Source organism: Megalopta genalis, chromosome 5 (assembly GCF_051020955.1).
Source record: "Megalopta genalis isolate 19385.01 chromosome 5, iyMegGena1_principal, whole genome shotgun sequence".
Taxonomy (NCBI): domain Eukaryota; kingdom Metazoa; phylum Arthropoda; class Insecta; order Hymenoptera; family Halictidae; genus Megalopta; species Megalopta genalis.
The window spans coordinates 9,211,089-9,227,508 of NC_135017.1; the positions used below are offsets into that span (position 1 = coordinate 9,211,089).

A 16,420-nucleotide genomic window follows, 5' to 3' on the forward strand; every position below is an offset into this window, starting at 1 on the left:
AGCGACCGGGTTACGCAATCGGCTAGCGACACAGAGAGCCTGTCAGTGCTAATTAACGGACCGGGCTGCCAGCACCGTCGCGAGCGCGCGCGCGTTCGCTCTCACTGTGGGAACACGAAATCCTATGAAAAATCGGCGAACGGGATGCGCGCCGGTCGCGCCGCACGGAAATCGAGACGCTCCGCGGACGGAGTCGCCGATTTCGCGATATTCTCGGTTATCTAATCTACCCGGGACTTGTACCGACCGGTGACTAATTAATACTTTTCTCAGATCTCCGCGATTTCACGAATTTCTGGAATCGGCGGCCGAGTCGATTTTCGGAGTTCTCTCGGGACGAGTGGAAAGTTTTTCGATCGTCGGCTGTTACCGCGAAAATAACCTTTATCAGGTGTGAATTTGTTCTCTTTGTGTTTCTGCGATGTTTAAGGTGGCGGCGGTGGAGCTGTGTGTTGTTGAATGTGATTTTTGGCGGGGCCTTTGTGTCGATTGTGAAACGATCGTGGAAAGGAAATTAATCGGAGGAGAGGTTTTCGTGCGCTTCTTAACGCTGGAACTGCCAAACTAATCGAAATGCGGTGAATTCTCCCTAATTGACCCTTAGATTGTGTACGATAATAGAGTTGGGAATAGATTTGGGAAGTGAAGACACGATTGTTCGAGCCCTGCGGCTCGTTTTTATAGTAATCGATCGTTAACAATACTCGAATAATCGTGTCTCCTCTTCCCAAATTGTCCATTTTCGTGTACAGTAATTTCTCCCTCATTCGCGCTCAGATTGCGCACAAAAATGGACGATTTGGGAAAAGTTGAAACGATTGTTCGAGCTTCGCGGCTCGTTTTTATAGTCACCGATCGTCGACGACCTGTAAAAACGAGACGCAAGGCTCGAATAATCGTGTCTCTTGTTCTCGAATTGTTCACTTTTGTGCGCAATCTGAGCGCGAATTAGGGAGACATTACTGTATTCACATTGATTCGGAGTGAAATTATCTTGTCAGAGTATTCTATCGCGTGAAACGCGAATGCGATCGAATACATGGAAACGTCGAACGGCAGCGAAACCGCGCGAGAATTCAGAATACAGTGATTTTTCCGTAATTCGCGCTCAGATTGGACAATTTGGGAGAAAGAGATGCGATTGTTCGAGCCTCGCGGGTCGGTTTTATAGTCACCGATTGTCAACGACTATAAAAACGAGACGCAGGGCTCGAATAATCGAATCTTCTCTTCCCAAATTGTCAATTTTTGTGCGCAATCTGAGCGCGAATTAGAGAGAAATTACTGTACAATCTCGGCGTCAATTAGAGAGACCTACCGAATCTATATTCCAATTTGTTCTCTCAGAGCTCCCGATGCTATAAAAATGTTTTTGTCACAGATTCGTATACGAACTTCTTCGTTCAAGTCTATAATCTAACAAAAAACATATAAAATTTACACGAACCAAAGCTCTGTCATTCTCGCAAAACAATGTACATTAGTCACGTTCAGGTGGTTCCAGCGTCAAATAATCCTTGCCGGAGATTCAGAGCGCTTATTAGAGATCAAGCGCGGAGAATTTCAAGTGAATTGGGACACAGACAGTTGCGAAATTACTCCGGCAACGACGATGCGGCGCGTCCGTAACGGAGGATTTACGGAGCGCAATTGTGTGCTGACGTCGTTTTGCAAAACGTAGAAACGCAGGAAAAATGTCGAATTCGATCGCAGTTTCCGTCGGTTTTTAGCTGAATCCGATAGCAACGGTGTTCGAGAGTGCACGATCGTCTAGAATTTTACGGAATACAGTAATTTCTCTCGGAAATGCCAAATTTTGGGGTGCTCAGAATTTCCTTGCGATCGTTCTGCGCCGCTGTGATTTATTGCGACGTCGATGCTAAGGTTCGACGACACAAAATGGTCTATTTTGGGTGCGAGTCGGGTAAAAAAGACCGCGGAGTTATAAGGTACATGATTAATCTCCGTAGAATCGTGGCATGTGGCCTCCGAATTGCCTTCTAAAGTGCATTCGAATCGTGACAAAAAATATTAGAAATGAAAAAATTAAGTTATTCGTTTTTATTCTAGCATTTCTACGACCATAAATTCTCCCTAATTCGCGCCGGATTGTGCACAGAAAATGACAATTTGGGAAGAGGAGATACGATTATATTTCATAGTATATATTACAGATATAGATTATATTAATTAGATTAGATTAGATTAGATTAGATAGATTTAGATTATGCATATTATCATACATATAAATTATATTTTATATTTTATAATCGTGGACAATCGGTAATTATAAAAACGAGCCGCAAGGCTCAAATAATCGAATCCCCTCTTCCGAAATTGTCCATTTTCGTGCAAAATCTGAGCGCGAATTAGAGAGAATTTACTGTATTCGTATTAATGTACGCCGGAATATTGGACGCTGCCTTTTTCTTGCCGACTGCCCCGAATTTCTACGAAAAATCGCGACTTAGTATTCTCGGATTTGCCGGCTTCAATTCCTTCGAACATTTCTGGGAGAAATTACTGTAGATTCCGCTAGGGTCTCGCAGGTTTGCTGAAACGTTGTATTGTTCTATTGTTTCAGAAGGTGTCCGTTCACCGTGGCCCTATGATCGCTCGGAGCGTCCTCGCTAGGACCACGCTTCCGTCAGAGAGGCGTTTTTGGCAGCAATCCTAATCTCCTCCCCCTTGTTTCCCGGATTTCCCTCCGATCCCCTAATCTCCTCCGCGCCTGTCCGTCGAACGACCCCCTCTGAGAGCATCCCCCTCGGACCACGAACGGCGGAGGAGGAGGAGGAGGGGGCGGACGAGGAGGAGGAGGAGGAGGTGGAGGAGGTGGAGGAGGAGGTGGAGGAAGGGTCGGGCGCTATAGAGGAGGGTTCTGGACAAGGATGGACATGAGCAGCGAGTCGAGCGCGGCTAGGTGGTACGAGCCACCTAGATCCACCCTGGAGCCGCCCTCGGGAGGCGCTGGAGTCGCCGGAGTCGTCGGCAACCCCACCGACTACAGGGGATACTACCCTCACGCTGCACCCACCCCGCATCACCCCGCCGCCGCGGCTGCCGCACACTATGCTCATAGTAAGTTCGCCTTCTTTTTCGAACGTTCTCCGTTCTCCTTTTTCGGTCCGCTAAAATAAACCTTCTGTCTGTTTAAATAAACTTTCAGTCCATTTAAATAAATTTTCAGTCCGTTTAGAAAAATCATTTGCTTGCTACTCGATCGTCACGTCGAATGGACTTTCGTTCGCAGCTTGTGCGAAGGTTGTAAAACGGCGAAAAAAAATCGTAGGGCAATTTTTCAGGGCTCATTCGAAAGAGGAGACTTCAAGCTTGAAGTTCGGATAATGTTTGATCCGGGAGCAAAATTTTTTGATACCTGTACAGTGGTGTGAATTTCGAAGATTATTTTCGCGTTTCTTAAGCATCGTGTTTTTAAGCATGACGAGCCACTTTTCATTCAGAGTGCGATAGAATGGCAACAAAAAATCGTAGATTGAATTCGTTTAGACCACTGGAAAGAGGGGATTTCATTCTTCAAATTCTCGTAAGATCGAATAGAGAAGAAAATTTCTTGAGTTCTGTACAAACGAATACATTATGAAGTCCATTTTCTCGTATTTCAAGCACAACGAGCCATTTTTCATACAAACTGTGATAAAATGGCAACGAAACGCCGTCCATTCAACTTCTTAGGCTCGTTTTAAAGCAAAGACTATACACTTTAAACTCACGTAGGTTTTAATCATGGAGCAACTTTCTCAAGCTCCGCGGACGAGGTTGAATTCGAAAAATCGTCAAGAAATACCGATTTTCTTATTCTCCCCTGGAACCCTAACACAAAGCAGCCATCGTAAAAAATCAGCTGAGACGGATGAAAGTAGAAACTCTACCTTGTAAAATGAGCCCAGATTCATTACCGTACGATTTTTTTTCATCGAGTTACAGCAGGTTGAATTTCGACGATATTTTACCGAAAAAGACCCATAAGCCAACAGTGAAGCACGAGATATCAGAAAAATTCTAGGGCCCAGAAAAATCTAACGAGGCCCACGTAAAAATTCCCCGGCTTAAAAAGGGGGCGTCGGGTTCAGGATAAAAATCGCGGAACCTGTAGGATGACCGTAAGGTGTAGGAAAAATTATAGGGTGGAGAGAAAAATTGTGGAGTCAAAAGAAAAAATTGTAGAGTCAAGAGAAAAAATTTAAAATCAAGAGAAAAAGATGTAGAGTCAAGAGAAAAATTTGTATAGTCAAGAGAAAAATCGTAGAGTCAAGAGAAAAATTTGTATAGTCAAAAGAAAAATCGTAGAGTCAAGAGAAAAATAGTAGAATCAAGAGAAAAATTTGTATAGTCAAAAGAAAAATCGTAGAGTCAAGAGAAAAATTTGTATAGTCAAGAGAACAATTTGTATAGTCAAGAGAAAAATCGTAGAGTCAAGAGAAAAATTTGTATAGTCAAAAGAAAAATCGTAGAGTCAAGAGAAAAATTTGTATAGTCAAAAGAAAAATCGTAGAGTCAAGAGAAAAATAGTAGAATCAAGAGAAAAATTTGTATAGTCAAAAGAAAAATCGTAGAGTCAAGAGAAAAATTTGTATAATCAAGAGAACAATTTGTATAGTCAAGAGAAAAATCGTAGAGTCAAGAGAAAAATTTGTATAGTCAAAAGAAAAATCGTAGAGTCAAGAGAAAAATTGTATAGTCAAAAGAAAAATCGTAGAGTCAAGAGAAAAATTGTGTAGTCAAAAGAAAAATCGTAGAGTCAAGAGAAGAATTGTAGAGTCAAGAAAAAAATTGTAGAGTCAAGAAAAAAAGTTATAGGGTCAAGAAAAAAAATTGTAGAGTCAAGAAAAAGAATTGTAGAGTCAAGGAAAAAAAAGTTGTGGAGCCAAGAGAGAAATGTTGAGCCTGACATTGTAGGGCCCAGAAAGAAAATTGCGAGCGCAGCGACGGTTGCAGTAGCCGCAGTCTAATTTCGGCTGGTCTGCGCGTCGACGGAGCGTGAAAAAAAGGTAGCATCGAGCGAGGGTACCGGCGGGCGAGGAAGGGCAGGGGAGGCCGAGAGGCGGAGGAATAAGGGCCCGGATTCAGCACGGAAAGGGGGCCAAAAAGTGCACGGCCAGCGAGGAAACTCGATCCACGCAGCCGGTCGGGATCTCGAGGCGGCTCGGGAACGCGATATCCCTGATTCTCGCCGACGCGCATGGATCATACTCGGCCCTCTGTTAACTCGTGCTGCGAAACCGAAAAAACTAGACGGTGCCCCTAATCGGAATCAAATCTCTATCTGTCGCTGGAGCCGCTCCGCGGCGGAGTCTCTCCGCGACTTCTTTACGACTTCTGCCCCCCCCCCTCCCTCGCCGTCCCTCCGTGACGTCCTCTTTCTTTCACGGCCGGTCCGGTGGAATTTTTTCCGTCGGACTGCGGCGAGAGCGCGCACGGTTTCTTCCGAAGAGAAAGATCGAAAGGACGCGAGGCGAGTCGAGGCGACGCGAGGCGACGCCGGATAGAGAGATCTCGTTTCGAGTCCCCGATAGAGGGTCCGTGGAGCTCTCGCCGGGTTCGCCGTAGCCGATGTTTCTGTCCGCGAGTGATCGATCGTCGAGAGCGCGACGCGTATCGGGGTGCCGGAGTTCACCGGCCAGAAAGAAAAAAGCAAACAAGACGGGCGGACGCTCGATGCGCGCGGGGATGCATAATACACAAGGTGGTTGTTGCGCAGACAGGAAGGAAGCGCAGCGGACCGCGAAGCCCGCGGGCCCTCGCGGAGGTGCATGCGTAATTGCGGGCCACGGGAGGTCGATGCTTTTGTTTTCTGGGTTAGACTACCCGTTTCGGCGTTCCACGCGTTTCCCTTGCTCGACCGCCACGATTTTCCTCGTCGCTGCTGGTCGAACCGTCCAGCCGATTTAAAAATCTCGCGCGTCAGCGCGAAGCGCGCGAGAAACTTAGTCGAAAATGTGTACACGAGTTTTCCGATGCGAGGCTTCGTTCTCGAGATATTCGCCGTTGAATCGTCGAAGTAGAAACGGACTGCCATGATCAGACGTCTTGTTCTTCTCCGAAATTCGGTTTCGGGTTGATATCAATGGTATGTAGGATTTTTTCATGGAAGATCGTCGCGTTTTTGAGGTCCTGATTCATTCTACTTAGGGTTGTTACAGATCCTTTCGGACACCCGGTATAAGAAGTGTTGGAAAATCTATCGACCGCTGTAACTTTTGAACCGAAAAAGATACGGACACGAATCTTGCGCCAAAAAATCGCAAAAAATTCCAGCTTTCCAACAACGTATAACATCCTATTCTTCGCACACTTTTCATATTCAAAAATTCAGGAAACATGTATTTTTATTGTAAAAAAAAGTTATTGACCGGAGCGTTCACTTCGAAAGAGTCGTACAACGTTGATCAAAAATTCATGTTCGATAGTCCTTTCGACGCAGATTCCAACAACGCTTGCCGCAATCCCGGCAAACCATCCGTCTTTCGCCGACAGCGTTGCTTATTTTTCGCAAATCGAGAAACCCTCGAAAACGCGCATCTCGAAACTGCGACGGCGCTCGCACCGGTCGTAATCCACGGTGTCCCGATCTTGGGACCGGTGGATCAGAGATTTCGCGGCGCAGGGAGGTCGGTGGAAACCGGTGTATCCGCCCGGTCGGGTCGCTCTTTCCATTTTCCGTTCGATCCAGCCTCCCGTTCCAGTTTCCCGTCGCAAGATAGCAACCCCGTCCGCTCTATTTCCGGCTGGAACGCGGCCGTTCCTCCCCGGCAGCCTCGAGGTCGGTGCACCGGTTCCTCGTCTTCAACCCCCGAGTCTTCGGCTCTCCCTCCCGGCCTCTCTTTCCCTCTTTCTGGCCGGAGAAGAGGGTCCGAGGCTCGGCGCGGCGCACGGGTCGTGCAAAACGCGCGACCGCCGCCATCTTGCGCAAATGCACACGCCAACCGAAGGCGGAGCCTCTAGCCGGCTCTCTCTCTCTCTCTTCTTCTCTCTCTCTCGCTGTTTCTCTCTCTCTCTCTCTCTCTCTCTCTCTCGTTCACTCTGTCCGTCTGTCTTGCTCGCGCCCCCGCGCGGAGAGTGACTCGCGCGCGCGGCAGATGCGACTCGCGATGCAGCCTCGCCGCGCGCGATCAATCTTACTCCTCGTTGCTGCCGTGGCTGCTGCCGTGGCCGCGGCCCCGCGGTTCCCGGTTACCATTCTTCTGCCTCACCCCCTCCGGTGAAGGGTACCGCTCTCGGCTGTAGCCCCCCCTCCCCGCCCCTCGCCCCGTCGCGGTGTCACGATTCGACGGCCGAGATCGGGCCCCCTACGGCCACTCTCGATCTTCTTGTTTCGAAACTAGTCGCGAACCTTTCGATCATACTGTCCGGCCCGCCGGGCTCGACAATCCCCCTCGTTAACAAAACCGTGTGGCCTTGGCGGAACGCTACCTATTGTTTCAAGAGCCTAGGGCCGCGCGCAAAAATGCCTGCCAACGCGGATAGATCGTTCGTGGCTGCGCGATGCGAGACTGCGCGGCTCGTCTCGCGGTGCGCGAACACGCTGCAAGCACTTTTCCAGAAAGGGAAAAGGAGGTCTGGAGGAGGTCTAGGTTAGGTCTGGGTTCGATCTGGTTTGGGTATAGGTCCATATAAATACACCGCGGTCTGTAAGAAGCGAAGCTGGTTGATCTGGATGCGCGAGGACGCTGGAAGCGCTTTTCAGGAGTTGCGTGGAGTTAATTCTCTGCAATTGTCTTTCAGCTTGTGTGTAATAAATGGACAATTTGGGAAGGGGAGATTGGATTGTTCGAGTCTCGAGGCTCGTTTTTGTAATCGCCGATTGTCAGCGGTTGTAAAAATCAGGCTCGCCGAGGCTCGAATAATCGTATCTCTTCTTTCGAAGTTGTACAGTTTCGTTTGCGAACTGAGGGACAATTGGAGAGAATTTACTGTAATGCTGGAGATCGATGTGCAGTGATTTCTCTCAGAATTATTCGATGGACGGAATTGAAACCGGCAGATCTGAGAATATTAAGTCGCGATTCTTCGGGCCTCGCGGGTCGATTTTGTAGAAACTCGGGGCAGTCGGCGAAAAAAGGCGGCGGCGATTTGAAGGCAATTCGGAGGCAATTCGCACGTGCCACGATTCGAAGGAAATTCGGAGGCCACATACCACGATTTGGAGGCAATTCGGAAGTCACATGACACGATTCGAAGGCAATACGGAGGTCAATTTTTATTTTTCCCAATGAATCTAATAATTATAGACAATTCGGAGGCAATTCGGAGGCCACATGCCGCGATTCGAAGGCAGTTCGGAGGCAATTCGCACGTGCCACGATTCGAAGGAAATTCGGAGGCCACATACCACGATTTGGAGGCAATTCGGAGGACACATGACATGATTCGAAGGCAATACGGAGGTCAATTTTTATTTTTCCCGAAGAATCTAATAATTATAGACAATTCGGAGGCAATTCGGAGGCCACATGCCGCGATTCGAAGGCAATTCGGAGGCAATTCGCACGTGCCACGATTCGAAGGAAATTCGGAGGCCACATACCACGATTTGGAGGCAATTCGGAAGTCACATGACACGATTCGAAGGCAATACGGAGGTCAATTTTTATTTTTCCCGAAGAATCTAATAAGTATAGACAATTCGGAGGCCACATGCCACGATTCGACGGTCAGTAACCTAGTACCTACCACGTATCTTTTAGCACCGCGGTTTCATTATCTGACTCACACCCAAACACACCATTTTATGTCGTCTTTCGTCGACTCTTAGCATCGACGTAGCAATAAATTACGTAGGCGTAGCACTAGCACAGGAAAATTCAAGGCAACCCAAAATTTGGCATTTCCGAGAGAAATTGCTGTGGATAGCGGTGCTCCGAGTGTCTAGGTTAGGTCTAGATTAGTCCTCCATTCGATCTAGCTTAGATATAGACCAGAATTGATCCTTCGTGTCGATAAGAAGCGAAAGTGCTTGATCCAAGTACTTAAACACTAGATTTACGGAACCCGTCATTTTGACGGGTTCCGTAAATCCACTAACTTTTTAATTCCCGATTATCCATGTCGTAAAGATACATTTATGAGTTATTTATTTAATTTATATGTTACTCACGGCAAATGTTACAGTAACACTACTTAAAAATCAGAATAAATCTCTTCTTGTTACTGTTATTATACAATATAAAACAGCTGCTTTATGCACTCCGTAAATCCAGTATTAAAAGCTCTTAAAAGCAACATAACGCTGAAGGCTCGTTGCATCGAGTGGGCCAATGAGTCATCGCGTTTTTTCGCGAACGCAGCAAATTCCCTCCAATTGTCCCTCGGCTCGTAAACGGAAACGGACAATTTGGGAAGGGGAGATACGATTATTCGAATCTCGCTGCGCTCGTGTTTACAATTCTCGAAAACAGTCGACTACATAAACGAGCCGCGAGGCTCGAACGATCGAATCCGCTCATCCGAAATTGTCCAGTTTCGTTTGCAAGCCGAGGGACAATTGCAGAGAATTCACTGTAAACGACGATACAGAGAAACGCGAAGACTTATCGACCGAACCGATAGATCGATGCTCGAAGCGTCTAGAATCCGTCGGAAAATTATGGAAGACGGCACGAGACGCTAGAGAGGGCTAGTCAATATCGGGGCGAAAGGGAGCGGAAAAATATAGGACGAAACGTATCGTCCCGCGTGTTCGAGGATGCGCGAGCCTCCGAGGGGCGTTCGGCGGAGAAACGCGAGGGGGAGGGGGGGAGGAAAGCCGATCAAGCCCGGGTGAAGTACACGCGGGGTGAAATTGCATGTTATTACGCCGGCTGGAGAGCGGCTGGTGGCGGCCCAGGCAAATGAGACGTTATTTTCTCCTGGAATTTCGTGCGCGCCGCGAATCTGATTACCGCGAGCCCCGAAACCGGGCCGAGTTTCGCTCGTTTTTTCCATCGTAATACGAGGATTTACGACGTGCGACGCCCGAGCCGTTCCCACGAAAATCACTACCCTTAATTTTTACGCGTCTTTAATGATCGGAGGCGAGCCGCGCGTGCAACCGCGCCAAATTCTACGCCCGCCGAAAGAGGAGCGCCCCGGATCCGTGCGATCTTGATTTTTCTCGGTCCTTAACCCGTTGCTGCACTCTCGAGCGGCCACTCCGAGGCAACGCTGTAATTGTTACAATCGCGTTCCAAGGTTATTTTTACGTTATCGAAATTTAAATTTGAAAAATTTGTTCGAAGCGTGACCGTTGCATCAGCCGCAACACTCGATTTTGTACGGGGTGTCTCGTAATTATGTTAACGCCTGGAAAGTGGTGATTCCCGAGGTCATTTCAAGTAACTTTTTCCTTGGCGAAAATGCAATCCGCGGCTTTGTTTGCGAGTTATTCACGAAAAACGCTGACCAATGACAGGCGCGCTCTATGCATCGCTAGGCTGCTGAGCCAATCAGCGGGACTAAACTTCGACCGCACGTTGTTGTATGCATAAAATGCGCTTTGTTATATCGAATGGAAATATCGTAAGTCGGCAGAATTATTTTAGATTTGCGGTAAAAATGGCTTCGAGTGCAAAGGGTTGAAACTGCGACCTGGAAGCGATTTTATGGACGCCTCGTTTCGACGTGTCTCCGAGCTGAGTTTTGAACGACGGATCGGTGAGCGATCACGGGACTGTTCGAGCTTCGTTGGACGATCATTATAGAGGAGAGCGTAATTAGATGTGGCTGTTAGAAAACGCGGCTAGAAACGTCCGACCGCATAGCAATCGCGGCGACGACTCGCGCATTATTCACTACGATTTCCTTTCGCGACGCGGTTTTCTCTGAACGTGAATGAAACGGCGCCATACCGCGCGATCCTTTCGCTGAATGAAAGGCTTCCCGATCGCGACAATTCTATCATTTTAATTATCGCCTGGAGTTATTCATGGCTGCTCGCGATTAACTGCGTTCGCTCTGCGTCGATTGTGCGTCGCGCGATGTCGTCGGTGCTCCGCTCGCTGTGTCGTGTAGAAGCGTGTTACGAAAAAACGAGTTATGCAGAGCGAAAGTAGAAGCTTCGAGCTTTAAAACGAGCTAATGCTTATCGACGTGCGAGTTTTTCTTTTGGTAAAGTTATGGCAGTTCAAATGGCGACATTTTCTTACGCGAGAGTTATTTATCATTATTTTAGTAGTTTTTTCGTTTAATCCGTGATAAATCGGCGAGGAAAAATCGTAGATCAAATGTTTTGGACTCGTTGGAACGGGGAGACTTCGCTCTTTAAATCTACGGTAATCTCACTTGTCGAAAAAATTCTTGGAAGCCCCGAGAGGTCTGCAAAGTTGGAAGATTGTGCAGTAAATGATTATTTTTAGTTTTTCGTCTGCAACTTGGAGTAAAAATTTATAGAAGAATATAACTTACAGCGTGCGAAAGTAGAGACTTTTATCTTTAATATGAGCTAAATTTTATTGCCCTGCGATTTTTTTTCGTGAAGTTACAGCATGCTGTATAGCGAAGGATTTTTCACCCGGAATATTCTGACCATATAAGTCGTGACTCATTTCACAGTTTTTATTGGAAGTGCCACAAAATGGCAGAAAAAAATCGTAGATCAATCTTTTTGGACTCGTTGGAAAGCTAAGGGTCCGATCTTTAAAAGTGTAATAGTTTCGATGGAGAAAAAAATTGCTTGATCTGTACAGAACTGTGTTAACTTGGAAAATCTAAGAAATATGGATCTTTCTGCTTTTCCATCTGCTTTTCATTGCACAAATTTTTTCGGTAAAGATCACGTAGGACAGCAGAAAGCGCAGACTTTTCCCTTCAAAATGAGCCTAGGTAGACCACTCTGCGATTTTTCTTCGCGCAGCTACCGCAGTTCAAATATGTACAATTTCTGAAATGTACGACGGTATGAATAATTAAACAAAATAGAGATAACTTTTACAATTTCAGTAATTTTTAACTTTTACAATTGGTTTGTTACAATTTAAAAAAGCGTAGAAATTAAAAAAAAAACACTTCGAAACGTCAATGTATTATTTTGAATCTGCAAAGATGATTAAAGGAAGAATGTATAGTCTCTGCTTGGTTTCCATTGCTTGCAATTGACGCAGACAATTTCGATTTCGCATAAAAATCCGCGGTCTAATGAATAATGTACACCGCTGTAAGCGTGCCAAAAGGAGTAGTTAAAATCGCGATGCAAAGTTGCGCGTATATAGCGATCGTTTAGAGATGTTGTCGGGTTCAAAGGATCCTGAAAAAGCGCGGCAGTGAATGGTTCGGGCGGGTACTTTTGAAGGAGAGGGTGCGAAATCGGATTAATCGGCTCCATTTCCGAGATGCTGCATTTCCATCCCCCGACAGCCCCGTTTCTTTTTCTGATTGCATCTGTTCCGCTCTTTCTGGCCGCGTCTCAGGGCTCGTCCTTTGAAAGAGCGTCGCGTCGCGTCGCGCCGCGCCGGGGCCGCCGCTCTTTGAATCCTTTCGAGCCTTTGAACTCGTTCGCAACGCCTGTGCACAAAAGCGGCGCAAAGTCAGCGACGCTCGGGGCTGCTAATTATTTGAAGTAGCCGCGCTTTGATGTCGAATGCTGACCAAACCCGGAGATACCGCGATACGGCACACACGTGTCGCGTGAACGCGCGCGACCGCCCAGTTCTCCCATTCACCGGAATATAAATCGAGGCGTCGCGAGATAAAATTTCGGTCGGCTGAATGGAAGATTCAGAGCGTCGCGACGCCATTCCATCAGCCTCCCCCTGATCCTCTCCCTCGCCCCTCGGACTCTCTGTTCAAACGAGCTTTCTCGCGCTTCTTTCCAATTAGTTTCAATATTCATCGCCGAGTTCTGCTCACTGTCGTCGTTGCTCTTCTTTTTTAATCTCGCGACCAGGGAAGATTTCGAGACCGTAAATTTTGAGTTCCTCGTTCGAGGTGTGCTCCACGTTATGCGATCGGTTTCGATTGAATTCGTTAAACGGTTCGTTCGGAAAAAATTCCCGAAGGTCAGCTTAATTTTCAACATGCTCGAAAGTGGATCCGAGGGAGCACTGAATGGTCTGTGTAAAAATAGTTTCTCCGGTGGAAAATTGTTTGGGAAAAATTATTTTCTGCGTTGAGAAGGGTTGTTTAAAATGTTTGAAAAGTGCCAGAGAAATTCACGGAATCGTTTCTTCATAAAAAATTTCTGAAGTTCAGCTTGCCTCGCGGCCTGTCTGAAACTGATGCGAAAATAGACCATCGCATTCCATGCTTGATAAGATTTATTTTCTCATTGAAAATTGTTTCAGAAAAATTATTTTCTGCGTTGAGAAGGATTGTTTAAAATGTATGAAAAGTGTCAGAGTCATTCATCGAACAATTTCTCCATAAAAAATTCCTAAAGTTGAGCTTATCTGACTCAGGACCGACTAAAACTGATGCAAAAATGGACTACCGCACTCTCTGTGCTTGGAAAAATTCATTTTCCGGTGTAAAATCGTTTCAGAAAAATGATTTTCTGTATTCGGCAGTACTGACAGTACGTGTGCAAAATTTCGAGGAGGTTCATCGGGCCGTTGCAGCGGAAAAAATTCCCAAAGTTCGTCTTATCTCGGCCGTCCCCTTCGGAACGATGGAAAAAGGAAACGAGCGACAGGCAGTTCGCACTCCATACTCGGTAAAAAGTTCCTCGCGGAGGGACATATATCATTCTGAATCTCCGTGCTCCTCCTCTCTGCTCCTCCTCCCTGCCTCCCACACAGTCCGTGCACACGGTTTCCTCTATTTCGCCGTTTTTCCCTCGAACTTTTTCCCTCGTTTCTCTTCGCCGGTAGCTGGCGAGCGTCTCGGCGCCGTTATCTTCGCGATATTGCTGAAATTGTTTCTCCAGAAGGTGGGGGAGGGGGGCAGAGCGATGGCTCGCCGGGAAAACCTCGGTTTCGCGGGTCCCAGACAGTCGGGATCAGCGAGAAGCCGCCGAAAAGCCACCGAAAAATTGGAAAGCCGGCGAGGCGGCGATCGCGATCCATAAATCGCGGCGCGTACGAATACGTCGATCGTAATTTTCTCGGGGAAGTTGGCAAACGTGGATCGCGAAGCCGCGGAACGGCGACGGAAAAGGCCCGAAAAAGCTAGAAAAACTCGCGGGACGGGCTGCTGATTAAGGAGCACCGGCGAGGAGCTCCTTAGGCGTCGACTCCCAAGGCGCTCGTTTCGAAACGGGTCGACTTCTAATATGGCGCCGCGCTTTTCCAAGTCTTTTGCACCTTCATCTTTCCGTCTAGTCCACTTCTCGGACCCGCGACCCCTCCTCGACTCTCGCTCCACTCTGAACAAGCAAACGGTAGCAACGATTTTTTCCTCGGGACAGCTTCTGCTGCCTCTGCGTCGAATTTCATGCCGCGTCTGCTTCTAGCCATCTTACCTAGATAAATGAAAAGCTCCAGGGACTCTAGTTTGCATGGAAATAGAAATGTGCAGATATATATATTCAAATATTCAAATATAAAAGGCAGATTCTTTTGATGATTTCAGGCGAAGGACCTCCGCACTCTGAGCTTTGTAAAAAATATTTCCCGACGGAGAATTGTTGAACAAAAATTCTTTTCTATATTCAGAAGTGTTACTTGAAATCTGTGCAAAATTTCAGAAAGATTCATTCCACCATTTCTTTGGAAAAAATTCTCTATGTCGAACTTATCTCGCAGTCTCTTCAAGCGTGATGCGAAAATGGCACTTCGCAGTCTGAGCTTCGTAAAAAATATTTCCCAATGGAAAGTCGCTTCAAGAAAATTCTTTTCTGTATTCAGATTTGCTACTTGAAATTCGTGGAAAATTTCAAAAAGATTCATTCAGCCGTTTCTTCGGGAAAAATTCTAAAACTTCATCTTGCCAGCGCAAAATTCAAACCAAAATGCATCATCGTACTCGAGGCATGTTAAAACAAATTCCCCGACAAAAGATCGTTCCAGGAAAATGATTTCCTGTATACAGAAGCATTGATCGAGGCATGTGCGAAGTTTCGAAGCCAATTGATCGATCCGTTCTTCCAGAAAAAATCCTCGAAGTGCAACATGCGTATCCTTCAACGATGTTGCGAACCCTTTCTTTCTGAGACGAACATTCAACTCGGTTCGATAAAGGCAACGAAACAGGGCTCTCGGAAGCGAATCGAATCGAATCCTTGTGTATCGGTGCACATATCTCGTACTCGATCTCTCGCGAGACGTTCAACCGACGCGACGAGTCAATTATCGTATGAACGCGCGGAATGCGCCGTGTGCAGCTTATTGGATCGAGCGTTTTCAGCGCGTGGGCGTAGCTGTCGCGATCGAGTGACCGATTTATATAGATCGCGTCGCGATCTCCGGATGCCGTATCTCCGGGAAATCTCTGGCATTTCCTGGCTTTCTTATTTCACTTCGCAACGCAACAATTTCTAAAATTACCCGCCGCGATCGCATCGTCCTCTTAATTATTCAATTAAATCCTTTCGATTCAATTTTACGAAATTCTTTCAATTCAATTAAATCGTTTCAATTCAATTTTACTAAGTTCTTTCAATTCAATTAAATCCTTTCAATTCAATTTTACCAAATTCTTTCAATTCAATTACATTCTTTCAATTCAATTAAATCCTTTCAATTCAATTTTACTAAATTCTGTCAATTCAATTTTACCAAATCCTTTCAATTCAATTTTATTAAATTCTTTCAATTCAATTTTACCAAATCATTTCAATTCAATTTCACTAAATCCTTTCAATTCAATTTTACCAAATCCTTTCAATTCAATTTTACCAAATCCTTTCAATTCAATTTTACCAAATCCTTTCAATTCAATTTTACCAAATCCTTTCAATGCAGTTTTTCTAAATCCTTTCAATTATTTTTGTTCAATTCAATCAGACTATTTTACTTTAATCTTAGTGGATTCTTTTAATTCAATTTTATTAAATCGCTTATTATCTTTTTAATTGCCTCCCAGTAATCGTTCGATTTGTTTGTTTTGCCTTCGATTGGAACGCAGCGTTCGAGATTGCCGTTGGCAATTGAAGTGTCAATGATTTCTGGGCCGCGATTCGCGGACATGCTGCGATTCGGCGTCGCATCGGCGTCGCATCGTTGCAGCGAGCGCGCGCGGGATCCAATTACAGGCGGGGCATCGTTGCATTCGATTAATTGCGTGACGCTGCAGCTGCTCGTCTCTGTCCGCGATGCCCCCCCCCCTTCTTCCCGGGCCCTCCGGCTGATATTACGTTTCATGCTCCTAAATTTAGACGGCTTTCCGCGGCGACGTTTCTCTTCCATTCCGCCCGCGAGCTGCGGTTAGCATCCTCGCCGGCCGAGCACTGGCACCGCGATTATTTTCACGCTGATACCATCATCTATCGCTAAACCATCCATCCACTCCCCTCTGTCCACCATTATTCGCTTGCCGATTATTTATTCGC

The 16,420-nt window shown here is 46.4% G+C and overlaps 1 protein-coding gene across 2 annotated transcripts in view; it reads left to right on the top strand.

The window, feature by feature from the left end:
• Nucleotides 1-2,833: 2,833 nt before the first annotated feature.
• LOC117220995 (uncharacterized) overlaps nucleotides 2,834-16,420 on the top strand; it is a 97,965-nt gene continuing 84,378 nt past the window's right edge. Inside the window, exon 1 of one of the 2 annotated variants that reach the window (XM_076522514.1) lies at nucleotides 2,834-3,081. In XM_076522514.1, coding sequence (XP_076378629.1) covers nucleotides 2,892-3,081 — 190 coding nt within the window. In that variant the 5' untranslated portion in view covers nucleotides 2,834-2,891. The remainder of the gene's footprint in view (nucleotides 3,082-16,420) is intronic. The other variant, XM_076522513.1, reaches the window with a different exon arrangement.